At 39.9% G+C, this 16,550-nt stretch overlaps 1 protein-coding gene across 12 annotated transcripts in view; it reads right to left on the bottom strand.

Moving 5' to 3' along the window:
• Positions 1-16,550, bottom strand: part of PAM (peptidylglycine alpha-amidating monooxygenase) — a 160,814-nt gene that overhangs the window by 3,452 nt on the left and 140,812 nt on the right. For 8 of the 12 annotated variants that reach the window (XM_068422121.1, XM_068422128.1, XM_068422127.1 and 5 more), the window contains 6 exons: positions 10,077-10,193; positions 9,495-9,567; positions 8,740-8,953; positions 7,880-8,080; positions 5,021-5,139; positions 3,951-4,050 (listed from right to left, as the gene is read on the bottom strand). In XM_068422121.1, coding sequence (XP_068278222.1) covers positions 3,951-4,050; positions 5,021-5,139; positions 7,880-8,080; positions 8,740-8,953; positions 9,495-9,567; positions 10,077-10,193 — 824 coding nt within the window. The remainder of the gene's footprint in view (positions 1-3,950; positions 4,051-5,020; positions 5,140-7,879; positions 8,081-8,739; positions 8,954-9,494; positions 9,568-10,076; positions 10,194-16,550) is intronic. The other 4 variants (XM_068422125.1, XM_068422131.1, XM_068422130.1 and 1 more) reach the window with 1 other exon arrangement.

Here is a 16,550-nt window from a genome sequence, read left to right as displayed (position 1 = left end):
TTCCATAAAAAAAATAGAAATTCAGTTTATGTTGTATTATCATGAACAAAAAGGAAAGCATTTAAAGTTCTTTTTAATAAACTTGTGACAAAGGGTTAAAATTTTCAGAACCACTTCATCCTATGAAAGAACTTTGGCTCCTTAAATCTGGAGAGCTTTTGAAAACTGCATCAAATCATTCCTGACTAATTTGTTACCTCTCTACTTACAATGAGAAAAACAATCTCAGTAAAATCCTCTGTGCTGTTCTGTGTGTGTATAAAAAACTACATGCTTTGTGCTAACTTTTAAATAGTAAAACTGTCTAGCTTTATATTTTGAAGTCCGCCTTAAGTGCTTGTCTTAAGAAGAAGCTGCATCAGAAACACACTCTGAATCAACTCTGTTTTGATTCTGTATCGAACTTAAAATGGTGTTCTATTCTGAAAGAATAGTAAATGCTTCAGTTTACACTTAACACTAATACAATGATAACAACAATATCCTTGTTATCACTAATACAATGATAATGATGACACAATGATAACTTGCTGTCTGCTCAAGTAGTAATTATAGCCAAGAGCAATCTTCCTCTACTGTCTTGCCCACCCCTGGACAAAGCTAGAGTTCTCCACGTATTTTCACAGAGTCACAGACTGGTTGGGGTTGGAAGGGACCTCTGGAGATCATCTGGTCCAACCCCCTACCAAAGCAGGTTCACTGAGGGCATGTTGCACATGGTCGTGACCAGGCGGATTTTGCGTATCTCCAGGGAAGGAGACTCCACAACCTCCCCAGGCAGCCTGTTCCAGTGCTCTGTCACCCTCAAAGAAGTTTTTTTCTCACATGGATCTTCCTGTGTTCCAGTTTGTGCCCATTGCCCCTTGTCCTGTCACTGGGTACCACTGAGAAGAGTCTGGCCCCATCCTCTTGACACCCACCCCTAAGGATTTGTAAGCATTGATAAGATCCCCCCTCAGTCTTCTCTCCTCCAGGATAAGCAGATGCAGCTCCCTCAGCCTCTCCTTGTAGGAGAGATGCTCCAGTCCTCTAATCATCTTTGTAGCCCTCCGCTGGACTCTATCCAGTAGTTCCTTATCTTTCTTGAACTGGGGGGCCCAGAACTGGACACAGTACTCCACGTGTGGCCTCACTAAGGCAGTGTAGAGGGGGAGGATAACTTCCCTTGACCTGCCGGGAGAATAACTTCCCCCCTCTTCACAGCAGTGCAAGCAATTGTAGCAGTCTGTCACCAGGAGGCTGTGAAAGTGCAGGCCACTCCTGTCCATTTATTAAGCTGAGGATGACACAAAGTCCATTGGCAATTTTTTTTCTTGAAGTGGAGTTGAAAGATGTTAATTTCAGTCTACCCTAAGCAGTCTTAGAGATTGTTACTTAAAAACTGTTTCTTACCCTGGTTATAGCCATTTTTCTCTGTAACATCGTGTCTGTTAGCATGGTATCTTTCTAAAGAAAGCTGAAATGCATTAATATATACCGAGATTTGTTGTACTGTGGATGCTGTAATGTCAACACTTCCCTTTTGGGTGCTTCATGAGGACTGACGTACCAACAGAGATAAATAGAAGGATAAGAGTTTTGACAATAAGGATTTCATTGTTTTCTAATGCCAGCCTACTTTATTCCACTTTATTCTATATCCTTGCAATTGGCAGTTGTGATCTTTTGGTTTTTTTCTCTGTCTGCATATACATGGCTAAAGCAGACCACACAAGCTCTGAATTCAACCAAAGAAAAACAGCTGAGAATGTTTGAACATTTTATAAAGGCCTCTCCATAGCCTGGTACCATTTTTCTGAAAGGGAAATGAACTTTTCCTTGAACATAAAAAGACCTATGTAACAGAATATTAATAGTTAAAATTAGTTTTTGTCTTCTTGAATTGCTATTTCATCCCTTTCAATCTCCTCTACATGTATTTCTTTACCTCTCTATATTAAGTTTCTACATGTTTTTATTCCCCTTTTTTGTCCTTTTTTCATTTTCATGCAGATAAATTGAAAAAAAAGAAAGCAGTAAATCTAGGAAAATAAATCTAAATAGAAAAAAAGAGGATATTTTTTGCCATATGGTGTGACTGGCAAGGCTGTGTACAGAAAGACTATGCAGAAAGATGAACAAACTGCCATTTCAAATAACCCTTTTCTGGTGCTTGAGGGTTGTGGAGAAGGGGGAAGAGTAACTATCACAGTTATATTTCAGAGCTATTTCTGCATCTAAGGGAGCTGACACAAATACCAATCTGGACCATACCAGATGGTGGTACAGAATTAATCCACTAGTTAAATTTTTATCTTAGTGTCTGTGAAGCACTTACCACTGAAAATGAAATGTTTAGATTGGCTGTAAAATACAGTATACTAGGTGACACTGTAACAATCTGCTTTCTAGTGCTTCCTATGCCAGGTCATTTTATCTATAGTCACTGTATGAAATCATGGTGAAAATTAAAACAACAGTGAAACTAGTTCGCATTTTTCCCTCCATCTTCGCAGAAGGTGTCCTAGTCTATGTGAAAATACTGGTTCCTTCATTTCGATTATGAATCAGACTAACCTTTTACTTCCTGTACCTCAATACCAGCCTTTTTAACTGACCAATGTTCCATTTTTGTAAAACAAAATTATTCTACAGGACAACTGGCATTTCAGAAAGACACTCACTGACATTTTCCTGCTAGCTTTCCCAAATGTACAGAACAATCCTACAGTAAACAATCCCATCAGCACCTGAACTTTACCAAGGAGAGTCAATATAAACCATTCAATAGCTCACAAGGCCACGGAAAAAAAAAAGAGCTTGATTCATGAAAGGTGTCTGCAATAATTAACTCTTATGCCATAAAGAGATTTTATGGGCATGTGTAAAGGGATTCCCACAAAAATAAAAATTAAAATCACGATGGATTAAAGGCTGTATGAACCAAGGCTCCTCAGCTACTGCAGTTTTATACGGCAGCAAAAGCTAAAATGAAAATTATGTGGAAGGACCTTCCTCATCTAACCTGTGAAGTGGTGAATAATTCCATTTTTTTTTTGTTCTCATGTTTCTTTGAGTAAGAGTCTAGAAGTGTTCTTGTTCAGGTGACTATATGCAGAAAAAGTCATACCAAGTCAGAATTACAATGTATCTGGTCCAGTTTCCTGTTATTAACAGCAGCTGGTAACAGATGCCCCAAAGGAAAACCCATGAATTACAGACAAATAGGGAATAACTGACTTAGTCAGAAGTTCATTTGTAACAGCAGACTCTTACTGATTCACTAACACCTGAAGCCTGAGGCTTTATCCGTTTCATACATTTTTTATCCACGATAATGTAACAGTGGATTATATTTTTATTCCTGTAAAATATCTAATCTCTGTCTGAATCCTACTAAATTTATGTCTGACTAATCAGGTCCCTCTCCCTGAAGTCAGGCTGCTTGGCTTGGGGGTTACTAGATTAAAACTGGGAAGTGTTTCCACTTCATGGAAATAGGACTTCAAATTATACTAGATTCAACTTCTAATAATGAATACTCCCAATGAAATTAATATAAATTTTAAGTGGACTTGTGTTCTTACTTTGGCCCCTGGAAGTTTCCTATATGATAACCTCAAAGGAAGCAGTTGACTTCTCAGCAAATGATACGTTAAAATTACTAAAATGCTAGAGTCATGCTTTTGTTTAAGCAGGTACTGACATGACAAGGGACAGATCTACCATGAGGCAAATGCATTTTGATTCCTCCTGTGACAAACGAACTCATGCACTCAGAGCATGCAGCAATGCTGAAAAATGGTCTTTTAATGAGCAGTAGCACACAACTTCTACAGGCAGAGCTTAAGAGTGTACTTAAATCACTGTCATTAAGCCACCAGTTTCTTTGCCAGTGGTACCAGATTAAGTGGTACTGATCTGAAGATACAAAATGTGAAGTTGTGACATTCAGAACAAAAAGAACATACCTTCTGTGGATGCAAACTTCCACACTGCTCTGGCATGAACATCTCCAACGAATACTGTTTTATCTTCTGAAGCAACAACATCATGTGGCATCTCAAATCTCTGTGAAGATAAGCCATGACAGATTACTCTTAAGTGTCCACACATTCATGAGGCCTCCTTAACCCTGAACTTGAGACTGGTCATATTACAGCATAAAACACAGCAGCTGCTGGTGTGAAGGCCTAACACGAATAAAGGGAGAGGAATTCCATTTCTATTATATGTTTGCCTTCTCCAGGCATAACAACATGGAGATTATTAGATATATTAATGCTAAACAATTTTTATATTTACATTCTTGCATTCAATTTTATCCCGCGAAATATATATTTTAAAAAATCATGAATCTTGGTTTCAAGCGCACATATTAGTTTTTGTCAGAGTTTGTATGCAACACAGCTATTTGCTATACTCAGAAAAAAACCCCTCTCTAATATAATATAAATCTGGACTGCAAGTAACAGAGTGTATATGTTATGCAGAAATGGGAACCTTAACATTCATTCTTTAGTCTAAGACAATATATGGAAACTTTTTTTAAAAAAGAAACATAATTTTTATGTACAATACTGTATGAATGACTTTTAGCCTTAATGTCCACACTAATCTTCTGTAAGGAAGGGATGTAACCATACAGTTGAATTTTATTTCTGCTTAGGAATATACTCTATTTTTTGACATATTACTGGCATCTAAATATATGAATATTTCAAGTCATTCATTCTTCTCTTAAATTAGCTTTTTAAGAACTGTCTCACAGCAATAAAGTAGTTTATCCTGACTGAAGGTATTATCTGTAAGAATCACCTTGAGGGTAGTATAATTTTTGAATGTATACCACATGTAGAAACTGAGACCCAAATTCTAGCGTCTTTATTAAGTTAATATTATAAAGAATTCCTTTTGAATATCTTACATGATAAAACATCTTATTTCCTGTAACAGTCTTATGAAAGTTGGAGAAGTAGGATGTTGCCAGCATTCTCATATATATAATTATATGCACCAGGCATGCTGTGCAATACTCTACCTTTCTAAGCGGAATGAACGTATCAATTATTTCTCCAGTAGAGAAGTTCATCACAAATCCTTGCACTGGTTCTGCCTCTCCAGGATAAGGCATTCCATTAACTGCAAAGAGGAGACCACCTGCAACAACATTAGATGTGCTTCAACAATCCACCCATAGCAAACTACAGTGAAGATGAATTGTAAAAGTACAGATGAAAAAAGGCTGTCTGAGAGAAAGACAGAGACAGACAGAAAGGTAATTCAATGGGAAATTAAATCACAAGAGGAAAGTTAAGTAAGATATAGCAGGTGAAAGTTTGGCATTTAAGAGACGCATACTTTGTCCAAATGAGAAGAACAAGTGAGGCAATATTTTACAGACTGGTTAAATGTAAAAAGAATGTGAAAGGGTTAAAAAAAATCTGAAGAATGCTTTGCTAACAATGCTTGATCTGATAACAGAAAGTTCTTTAAATGCATCAAAAGCAGAAAGTCAGTTAGGGAATCAGTGGGACCACAACAGGAAAAGGTGTGAAAGGGGGACTCAGGGATGAGGGGCCTGTGGCGAGAAGCTCAGTTTTTGTCATTTTTTTTTCTGTTGAATATGTTGGGGAGATTCTGACACTCAATTTTTTTTTCCCAGCAAAGAGGTCAGAGGAGCCAGCTCAACTGGAAGCAGATACACAAAAGGTGTTAGACAAGTTGGAGGTTAATGACTCACCAGTTTTGGACGGCATTCACTCAAGTTCAGAAGGAACTCAAATTTGAAATTACAGACCTCAGGCCAGGCTGAGTAACCTAGCATGGCAAACAGCCGCTCCTCCAGAAGATTAGCAGGCTGCCAAAGTAATGCCCATCTACAAGAAGGGCTCAAAAGGGTGCCTCGGAACTACACATCAACAATTCTGACTTCCATCCCCAGTAAGGTGGTAGAATCCATAATGAAGAATAAGACATGGGTAAGCGTGGCCTGTCAGAAACAAGTTGGTGTGGCTTCTCTAAGGGGAAATTGTGCCTCACCTCTGAACAGGCAGAAAAAGTACACAGGGAAAGGAGATTCTGTACACATACTTGGATTTTCAGAAAACCTTTGACAAGGCTGTGCATGAGAGGTTATTAAAGAATGTGAGTTGTCACAGGGCTGAATGAAAGATCCATTAATGAACAGAAAGCAAAGAGTAGAGCTTAAGGGCAGAGCTTATCATTTTTCAGGACAAAGAAGTCTGAGTAGTGCAATTGTGCAGGGATCAGATCGAGAAACAATTTCATTCAGTAGTCTTCATCAGTGACCTGAAGAATGGGGTGAACAGTGACATCTCCCAGTCTGAGGAAGGTACTGAGTTCTTCAGAGCAGTCAAAAGCTTGATGATATTAAGGAAGTCAGGAAAGACTTTTTGTAAGAATGAGCTGTCAAACAGATTGCAGAAGGGCTTCAGCAAAGACAAATGTGGAGTGATGCTTTTGTGAAAAAATAATCTAGATCATGCCTACGTGATGTTTATCTTGGAATTGGCAGCTACAACTCAGGAGAAACACCTCCAGGCCATCACAAAAGGTCTCTCACTGAAACCTTTGGCTCCATGACAGCCAAAATTTCAACAGAATGTTGGGCTTCATCAGGAATAGAATTAGGAATGGAGGGGACAGTTCTGCTGCTATGCAAAAACTTAGCATGCCCAGATCTTGAGTACTGAGTGCTGTTTTACTCTCTGCATCTCAAGAAGGTCCTAATGAAGTTAAAGATGCTAGAAGAGAAAGGCAGCTACAATAGTCAAGGGCCTGAAACAATTAAATGATTTATGGGGAGAGATGAAGGTGGCTAGGGTTCTTTGGTTTGGAGAGAAGGCTGAGAGGCAGCAGATATGGGGCGTGTGGAACTGTTATTCACCAACTCCCAAAATACTGGGACTGAGAAGCAGTCAATGAAAGTAGGTAACTTTTTAAAATTAAAAAAAAATAAAGTGGGCAGTGAACTTTCGGAGTCTGTAACTGCAGGAGGTCAAGGAGGCAGTTCAAAATGAGATTAGGAAAACTCATGGGCAATAGGTCTATAGAAAGATACTATGAAGAAGAGGTCAGGAGCTACCTCCTAACACCCTTAAATAAAATGCTTGTGAATTCATGGGGAGTAGTAGAGGAACAGACCACACAATGCAGCCAGGATTACACATTCTCCTTAGAATGCCTCTCCTGCTGCTGCTGTCAGAAACAGAGCACTGGGCTATAGGTATCAAGTATCTCATCCAGTAGAGCATTTCTTATGTTCTTGGCAGATGCAAGAGAGAGAACCCTGATATTAAATTTAATATCAACTACACAGTCAGGAGCCTGACATGCTAAAATTCCTCATCCTGTTCTTGACATTTACATTACCGTCAGTACTGGTATTAAAAATCTAACTCACAAACTTAATACAGTAATTGTTAACCGGACTGTGATATTAAAAGCCATAACTTTTTCAAACTGTTTGCCGTCAGATTTTTTATGAAACCCAAAACTTTTCCTGATAGTTTGGAAGCTCTTCGTTTCACTCTCTTCAATAGAGCTTGAAATGAATATTTTAAAACATTATTATCAACTAATTACTGAGTGTGCAGTCACTAGGAAGCAAACAAGGTCCTCTACTTATTGTCATCACATTTAGGGAGTCTAATCAGTCATTTCTCACAAGCAGAGATTATACGCAAGCTTCCCTCATCCCACAAAAAGGAAAACAGGATAGTTCTAAAATTTTTCTAAAATCAGTTCTACTTTGAGAGAGAATAAATATCTGATCTAAGATAACATGATAGCATTTTTCATGAAGTAACACTGTATACTGTGACATATTGGCATAAAGCAACTACTTGAAATCTGAAGAACAAGGAAAAAAGATTACCTGGAACATATGAAACTGCAAACAACTCTCTTCCAAATGATTTGTGCTTTATCTCTCTTATGAACTCCCCAGTCTCTAACCTGAAGCACTGAATTCGACCGTTTTCCCTGTCTGCAACACATAGCTGACTGAAGTCAGGGATCAGGGCTAAGCTGTGAGGGATATGAAACTGTCCAGGTCTGGCTCTGCCTGAAGAAGTCTCTGCAATACAAAATACCCAGGTTTGTGTTAAAGTACACACTGAAACAATCAGTTTTGCAATATGTCTCATAACGCAATACAACATCAGGAAAAGAAAAAAGTCAGCTTGCTTTCTTCTCGCAGTTTTACCTGTTAAGGTAGGTAAACTGTGGTAGTCTTTTATGTTGTCTTTGTAAATCTAAGATTTATGAATTTGCTATTTCCCTATAATATTTGGCATAGTTTAATGCCTGATATATAAATCTGAGTCAGGTAGAAATGTAATTACTCACAAAACTTTAAATAGATGGGATCATGGCATAAATCTTGGAAAAATGGTAAAGGCTTATTCTATGTGATCAAATGTTTAAGAAAAAATTAGGTTTGTGTGAAAGTCAGAACATTTTCTTGATAAGATAGGACATGCCAATACTTGTAGTGAAAGCATGCTAACAAATTCCCATTTTTTATTTTTAGGGAATATGTAACTACTACAAGTAGCTGTATGAATAGAAGAGAGAAAATTGGAATGCAATGACAAGGCTGAAATTCAGCTAGGGCCTGGAAGGTATTTTGGTAATAGAAATTCATAAACAAAAGTAATAGTAACATCAGCAATCTCATGGTTCATGATGAGGTCGTGATAACAGCAGTATGGGTGAAGTACCAAGAGCTCTGACCTGTACCTTCTCCCCACTGCATCACGTACAATCCATTTGGAGAGAACTGAACGATTCGACTGTTACAGTAGCCATCAGAGACATAAATGCTGCCAGTGATCGGATCCACAGCCACATCAGTTGGTTGACAGAAATGATTTTTGCCACTGCCTGGTTGCAAAGCCACTCCTAAGATCAGTAACGGTTTTTTGTCATCTGCTCCCAGTTTGAAAACCTTTTTTTTTTTATTCAATAGGAAAAGAGAAGAGGTTTCAGTTATGGAAGGTGAAATATAAGAGGGATGACTGCCTATGGAAAAATATCTACTACTGTGTATAAAATGGACTTATATACCAAACATAGCCTTAATATATTGACTATGACATCTATTACCAGTTTTTCAATAGTGTTGATGCAAGGAAATTTCTGCATAAAATACAAATTTCCTGTGATTACAGCAAACAAGTTAGTTTTACATTCTGGGTTTAAGTGCATAGCAGAATTGATAAGCACAGATATAGCAGAAAAATCTGTTCTTTTTCAAAAGAATCGTTGTTTTAAACCAGAAATTTTTATTTCTGAATTCTGTGTCCATGTCGCAAATTATTCAACACAACTATATTCCATAAAGGCCAGAGCAGTCAATTTCTGTAGGCATATTCTTAATTTTTATCTTAACAGGCCTAGATAAACAATTTATGTCATATCTCTAGGAAAACAAAAACATTTTTCTGGCAAAATATTAAGGTCCTAGTATTAAAGCTTCAAAAACATACCTGGTGGAGAGCTACATCAGTGACCCAGTAGTTACCATTTTTATCTATACTCAAACCATGTGGTAAATAAAATCTGCAAGCACAAACGTAGAAGAATCAAGTTAAAAACATCTTTCAGGAAGAATGATGTATATGTAAAGATATCACTTTTTATCTACAGATCAACAAATGCTGTACATACTAACTACCTGTAGTATTTAATGAAAAAGATAACTTTACAGAATAGAGTTTTCTTGGCCACAGTGTCTCCGCTCTGAAATTCAGTTGATCTCTGGTATCTCATTCAGGCTAATATTTGGTATCTTTAAGAACGATATACAATACTCATGAGCTCTGCATTTCTGTTGATCTGGCTGGTAGATGAAATTTTATGAATTGCTAGAAAGCAGAGGTAGTAAAGATGGCCAAATACTTTTATTAGTGGTTGACTTTGTAATTTAAATTTATTTATTAATTTAAGTAAAACCAGAGGCTACAATCACACAATGTAATATAAAACATATGTGAAAATGGGCTTGGGGACTTTTTGGAGTAAAATACATGAAAATGTTAGTTCTATTGATAAAAGCAAAAATAACTTACAGACTTTTGCCCATGGAAAGAAGCAGTTTTGCATTACTTGGATTCAGGACAAGAATTGTGTTCTGTTCAATTGGTCCAAGTCCTCTTTGCTGATAAACAAATTTGCTGTCAAAAGAACTACACAAAAATAGTGGAATAGAAAGCCAGCATTAGAAGGTTCCACTGACGAACAATACACATGCAACCTAAAGCCAAGTTTTGAAGTCTAATGACAGTGTGGGGTTATTGGCTTCTTTTTTTCTATAAATAAGCCTTATTACATTATTGAATGATTGTAGGAGTTAGTGTTGGATGTCTGCATTTCCTACTGAGGTTATGGCTTCCCAACTAAAGGAGCACCAAATAAACACAGCAACAATTAAGATAATCCTAAAACAAGCAAGCAAAAAGACTCTTCCTTTTTTTATTTTCTTTCCTGTGGCAAATCAGAAATGGGAAGTCAAACAATGTAGTGTAAGTAAAAATATAGCTAATCACCAGGGCATAACTGCCAGTATGAAAAGGTATACTGTCTAAGCCAGTGTGCGCATGTTTCTGTGTCTTTTTCCTTTTTTTTTGAACACAATTCAATATTTTGCTAGAGCTTACTACTGTGAGATTCAGGTCTTAAGGTTCTTTTCAGAGTGTGGTTGCAGGGGACTATAGGATGCGATGTGTATTTCTCCTGCCCCCACAACTCTACACTCAATTTTCAGGGTACGTGGAATATATTAACAAAGAACATTTAAACATGTCACTATTTCAGACTTTAAGAACCAGGATTAACTTTCCAGAAGACATTTACTAGGCATAAAATTATTATATGCTTAAAAGAATAAAAAATATAGTTGTCTGTACCCCTACAGAGAAGTTGGCTACTACTCTAACCTGTTGAAATATACATTCAGCATTTACTGAAGGCAAATAAAGTGCAAAATATTTTGAAGAAAATTGAATTCTAACTGTTAGAAAATGGTATCTGACTGTGGATGAAAACCAAGACATACTCCCCTCTTCCACCTTGTATTTTTAAACCCATTTGTTAATCCCAATAGAAATCCAGCTATGATTGATGCAACTTGGTAAACAAGAATATACTTTGTAGTCACAGAGAATGCTATGAATAAATCTATTAAAACTTTACATTGTACAGTCCTAGTAGCCTAACCTCTCCATAACAGTAAATGTTTATATATCTAGAATTTTCAATGTGGAAGAGTAATATTGGCTTCATATATAACCAGAAAAATCCATGACAGGATGTGTTTGAGTTTCTGCATAGGCTACAATTAAAAAATAATATTTAGATACCATTACGTATGGTAACTATCTGTGACTATTTATTTTATTTCTGATAGAAATCAGTAAATCTTTTTCACTATGAATGGTTAAGCACAAGGTTACAGTCACCAAAACTCTCTGCTGAGCCCTCTTAAATGCTCTGCCGTGATGCTATAGGGAGACATAAGGTAAATGGTACTGGCACACAACGGCCTACTGATGTAGGCCTGTTTGACACGACCTACTTGTTTGACCATGGTTCAGCGGGTGTTGTTTTATTCTTTACCATTACTGGCAGTAATCTTCCGTAACAAGTTCTCTTGATTTTAAAGTTTTATTTAAAAAGGATTCTAATACTCATAAGGACTTGTTCTAGGTACAGATGACCACAACTGGAGAACCAACACTGGACAGACTGGACTAATGTTATTATTAATGTTATTAGCAATCAGCACAGCTAATCACAGAAGAGAATCTCAATGACAGTAGGCATTGTACAAAAAAACCCTCAGAAAACAAGATTATATCTCTGGAGAACCGACTGGCTGGACAACTTAAAAAAATTATTAGCTTTCCTTATTATGATTTTGATTCTTAGTAACAGTGCTGTCCAGACTTCTAAGTATTCCTTGCTAACAATAATCCCCAGCTCTTCCGGTGTCACGGTTTAAAGCTGGGCCAGCTATTAACCAGGTGGCAGATGCTCTCTGTTAACCCTCTCCCCCCCCAAGGGAAAGGGAAAGGGAAAAGGGAGAGAGACTTATGAGTTGGAAAGTTAAAACAGTTTTAATAAACTAGAATAATGAAAAAGAATATAATAACAATAATAATAGAAATAACCAAATATATACAAATATGTACAAAACCAAGATCAAGAGCTTGGAAATCCTCCTCAGGCAGAGTTGCTCCCCCCAGTACAGGCAGAGGGAAAAAGGCAGTACCTCCCCCCAGCACAGACAGAGAGCAAAATGCAGAAGCTCCCCTGCCATCACACCTGCAGGCTTTTAACTGGAGATTTGGCAAAGCTGGTACCAATCAGTGGGAGACAGGAGGGCCCCTCCCTCCTGGGCCCCACCTCCAGGAGGCAGTGGGTTAGTGATAAACAGGAAAGTGAGAATGACATGTATGGGATGGAATACCTTGCTGGTCAATCCTGGGTCACCTGCCCCGTCCACTCCTCCCTGCAGGTACAACCCCCTTCGGCTCTTTACTCGTAAGCAGTGACCTTGGGTTCTCTAAGGCTATTTGGCCTGGTTTGAGCCAAACCAGGACATTCCACCCCTTATTCCATACCATTCATGTCATACTCAGATCACCAGTACCTTTTCATTTTCAAATATATATATACATATCACTAGTCTATGATTCATCTTTATGCAAAAAGTCCATCAAGTTCATTTGGTTCAGGATTGTGGGTTTGCATCTGGTTAGCAGTCTCTCAGCAGTCTTTCTGGCTAGCAGTCTCTCTTTTGTCATGGTTCGTGCCCACGGGTTGCAGGTTAAAGATGTCAGACTCGAGGAGGTTACTGGACGCCACTTGATGAAGCTAGCTCCGGTCGCATCACCACTGTCTTAACCTAAAAGACACTTATGCAGCAACAACATACAGTTCAAAATTAAGTAGTCTCACCCAGAATCAGATCACCTTCAGGGACACATCGGACTTCACCATCTTGCAACATCACCCACCAAGTACATCCAGGTCCCTGAGCAAAAGCAATCCCACGAATGGGTTTACCTTTGCCCGTTACAGGAAGAATCCAGACAGTTTTTCCCAATAGATTCCTTTCATGCACCACCGGGACTTTATCTCCTTCTACTGTATGTAGAAGGTCTGACTGAGCAGGGCCAGCTCGATTGATAGATCCCCTGGTGTTAACTAACCAGGTAGCTTGTGCCAGATGTTTATCCCAGTTTTTAAAGGTTCCACCCCCCATTGCTTTCAGGGTAGTTTTTAACAGCCCATTATACCGTTCAATTTTCCCAGAGGCTGGTGCATGATAGGGGATGTGATATACCCATTCAATGCCATGCTCTTTGGCCCAGTTGTCTGTGAGACTGTTTTTGAAATGAGTCCCATTGTCCGACTCAATTCTCTCTGGCGTGCCATGTCGCCACAAGATTTGCTTTTCGAGGCCCAGAATAGTGTTCCGGGCAGTGGCATGGGGCACAGAGTATGTTTCCAACCATCCGGTGGTCGCCTCCACCATGGTAAGCACATAGCGTTTACCCTGGCGGGTTTGAGGGAGTGTGATATAGTCAATTTGCCAGGCCTCCCCATATTTATATTTCAACCACCGTCCCCCATACCACAAAGGTTTTAACCGTTTGGCTTGCTTAATTGCGGCGCATGTTTCACAATCATGGATAACCTGTGCAATAGAGTCCATGGTTAAGTCCACCCCTCGGTCACGAGCCCATTTGTATGTTGCATCTCTCCCTTGATGACCTGAAGTGTCATGAGCCCACCGAGCTAAAAATAGTTCACCTTTGTGTTCCCAGTCCAAATCTATTTGGAACACTTTAGCAGCTTGATCCGCTTGTTGGTTGTTTCGATGTTCCTCAGTTGCCCGACTTTTAGGTACGTGAGCATCTACATGACGTGCCTTCACGACTAGTTTCTCTAGCCGAGCAGCAATATCTTGCCACAATTTAGCAGCCCAAATAGGTTTCCCTTTGCGCTGCCAGTTGCTTTGCTTCCACTGCTTTAACCACCCCCACAAGGCATTTGCCACCATCCATGAGTCAGTATAAAGATACAGCCTTGGCCACTTTTCTCGTTTAGCAATGTCTAAAGCCAGCTGGATGGCTTTTACTTCTGCAAATTGACTTGATTCACCTTGTCCTTCTGTGGCTTCTGTGACTCGTCGTATAGGACTCCATACAGCAGCTTTCCACTTCCGATGCTTTCCTACAAGACGGCAGGATCCATCGGTGAACAGCGCATACTGCTTCTCATCCTTTGGTAGTTCATTATATGGTGGGGCTTCTTCAGCACGTGTCACCTCCTTTTCTGGTGGCATTCCGAAGTCTTTGCCTTCTGGCCAGTCCATGATTACTTCTAAGATTCCTGGGCGATTAGGGTTTCCTATTCGAGCCCTCTGCGTAATTAATGCAATCCATTTACTCCACGTCGCATCAGTTGCATGATGGGTAGTGGGAACCTTACCCTTGAACATCCAGCCTAGTACTGGTAGTCGAGGTGCTAGGAGAAGTTGTGCTTCAGTACCAATTACCTCTGAAGCAGCTCTAACTCCTTCATATGCTGCCAGTATCTCTTTTTCAGTTGGAGTGTAATTGGCCTCGGAGCCCTTGTATCCTCGACTCCAAAATCCTAGGGGTCGACCTCGAGTCTCCCCTGGCACTTTCTGCCAGAGGCTCCAGGTAGGACCATTGTCCCCAGCTGCGGTGTAGAGCACATTTTTAACATCTTGTCCCATACGGACTGGTCCAAGGGCTACTGCATGCACAATCTCTTGTTTAATCTGTTCAAAAGCCTGTCGTTGTTCAGGGCCCCACTGAAAATCATTCTTCTTTCTGGTCACTTGATAAAGAGGGCGTACAATCTGGCTGTAATCTGGAATATGCATTCTCCAGAAACCCACAACACCTAAGAAGGCTTGTGTTTCCTTTTTGTTAGTTGGTGCGGACATTGCTGTTATTTTGTTGATCACCTCTATCGGGATCTGGCGACGCCCATCTTGCCATTTAATCCCTAAAAACTGGATCTCCCGGGCAGGTCCCTTGACCTTGCCCCTTTTTATGGCAAAACCAGATTTCAGAAGAATTTGGATTATTTTCTCCCCTTTGTCAAAAACTTCTGCTGCTGTATCACCCCACACAATGATGTCATCAATGTATTGCAAATGTTCTGGAGCTCCACCCTTTTCTAGTGCAGTCTGGATCAGTCCATGGCAAATAGTAGGACTGTGTTTCCACCCCTGGGGCAGTCGATTCCAGGTGTACTGGATACCTCTCCAGGTAAAAGCAAACTGTGGCCTGCACTTTGGTGCCAAAGGAATAGAGAAAAAGGCATTAGCAATGTCTATGGTGGCGTACCACTTGGCTGCCTTTGACTCCAGTTCGTATTGAAGTTCTAGCATGTCTGGCACAGCAGCACTCAGCGGTGGCGTAACTTCATTTAGGCCACGATAGTCCACAGTTAATCTCCATTCTCCATCAGACTTTCGCACTGGCCATATAGGACTATTAAAGGGTGAGCGAGTCTTGCCAATCACTCCTTGATTTTCTAATTGTCTAATCAGTTTATGAATGGGGATCAGGGAGTCTCGATTGGTACGATATTGTCGTCGGTGCACCGTGGTAGTAGCAATTGGCACCTGTTGTTCTTCAACCTTCAGCAACCCCACAACAGAAGGATCTTCTGAGAGGCCAGGCAAGGTAGACAGCTGTTTAATGTCCTCAGTCTCTACAGCTGCTATACCAAAGGCCCATCTGTACCCTTTTGGGTCCTTAAAATACCCTCTCTTGAGGTAGTCTATGCCAAGGATGCACGGAGCATCTGGGCCAGTCACAATGGGGTGCTTTTTCCATTCATTTTTAGTTAGGCTCACTTTGGCCTCCAATACAGATAACACTTGAGATCCTCCTGTTACTCCTGAAATGCTGATAGATTCTGCCCCTTTATGATCCGATGGCATTAGGGTGCACTGTGCACCAGTGTCTACCAGGGCTCGATACCTTTGTGGTTTTAATGTGCCAGGCCATCGAATCCACACAGTCCAATAAATCCGGTTGTCCCTCTCCTCCACCTGGCTGGAGGCAGGGCCCCCCTAATTAAGAAATGGATTCATGCTGCTCACAGGGACTGGACCTTCATTTCTCCTATTCACACTTGGGAAAAAGTGATTTGAGGCCCATCTCCCCTGACTGGGGTCCTGCTCACTGGTAACTGGAGCAGCCATCCTCCTAGAAAAATTCTCTCTGGTATTTCTTTTAGCTTGCAACTCACGTACTCGTGCCTGTAGGGTACTGGTAGGTTGTCCATGCCATCTGCTCATGTCCTCCCCATAACCACGCAGGGCAAACCACAGGATACCTCGTGATGTGTTCCTTTTCCTTTGAGCTGGTCCTGTAGGAGAACGTTTTGTCTTAACAGCTGCAACGCGCGCCTGTGTAGGTAGAGAGTCAAGTTTATTCTCGATCATGGACAGTTTGTCTGACAGTTGTTTAAATGAGTCCTTGTTCTCCTTA

This window comes from Nyctibius grandis, chromosome Z, assembly GCF_013368605.1.
Source record: "Nyctibius grandis isolate bNycGra1 chromosome Z, bNycGra1.pri, whole genome shotgun sequence".
Classification (NCBI taxonomy): domain Eukaryota; kingdom Metazoa; phylum Chordata; class Aves; order Nyctibiiformes; family Nyctibiidae; genus Nyctibius; species Nyctibius grandis.
The sequence above is the reverse complement of the archived record's forward strand: the minus strand, read 5'-3'. Positions and strand labels throughout refer to the sequence as shown.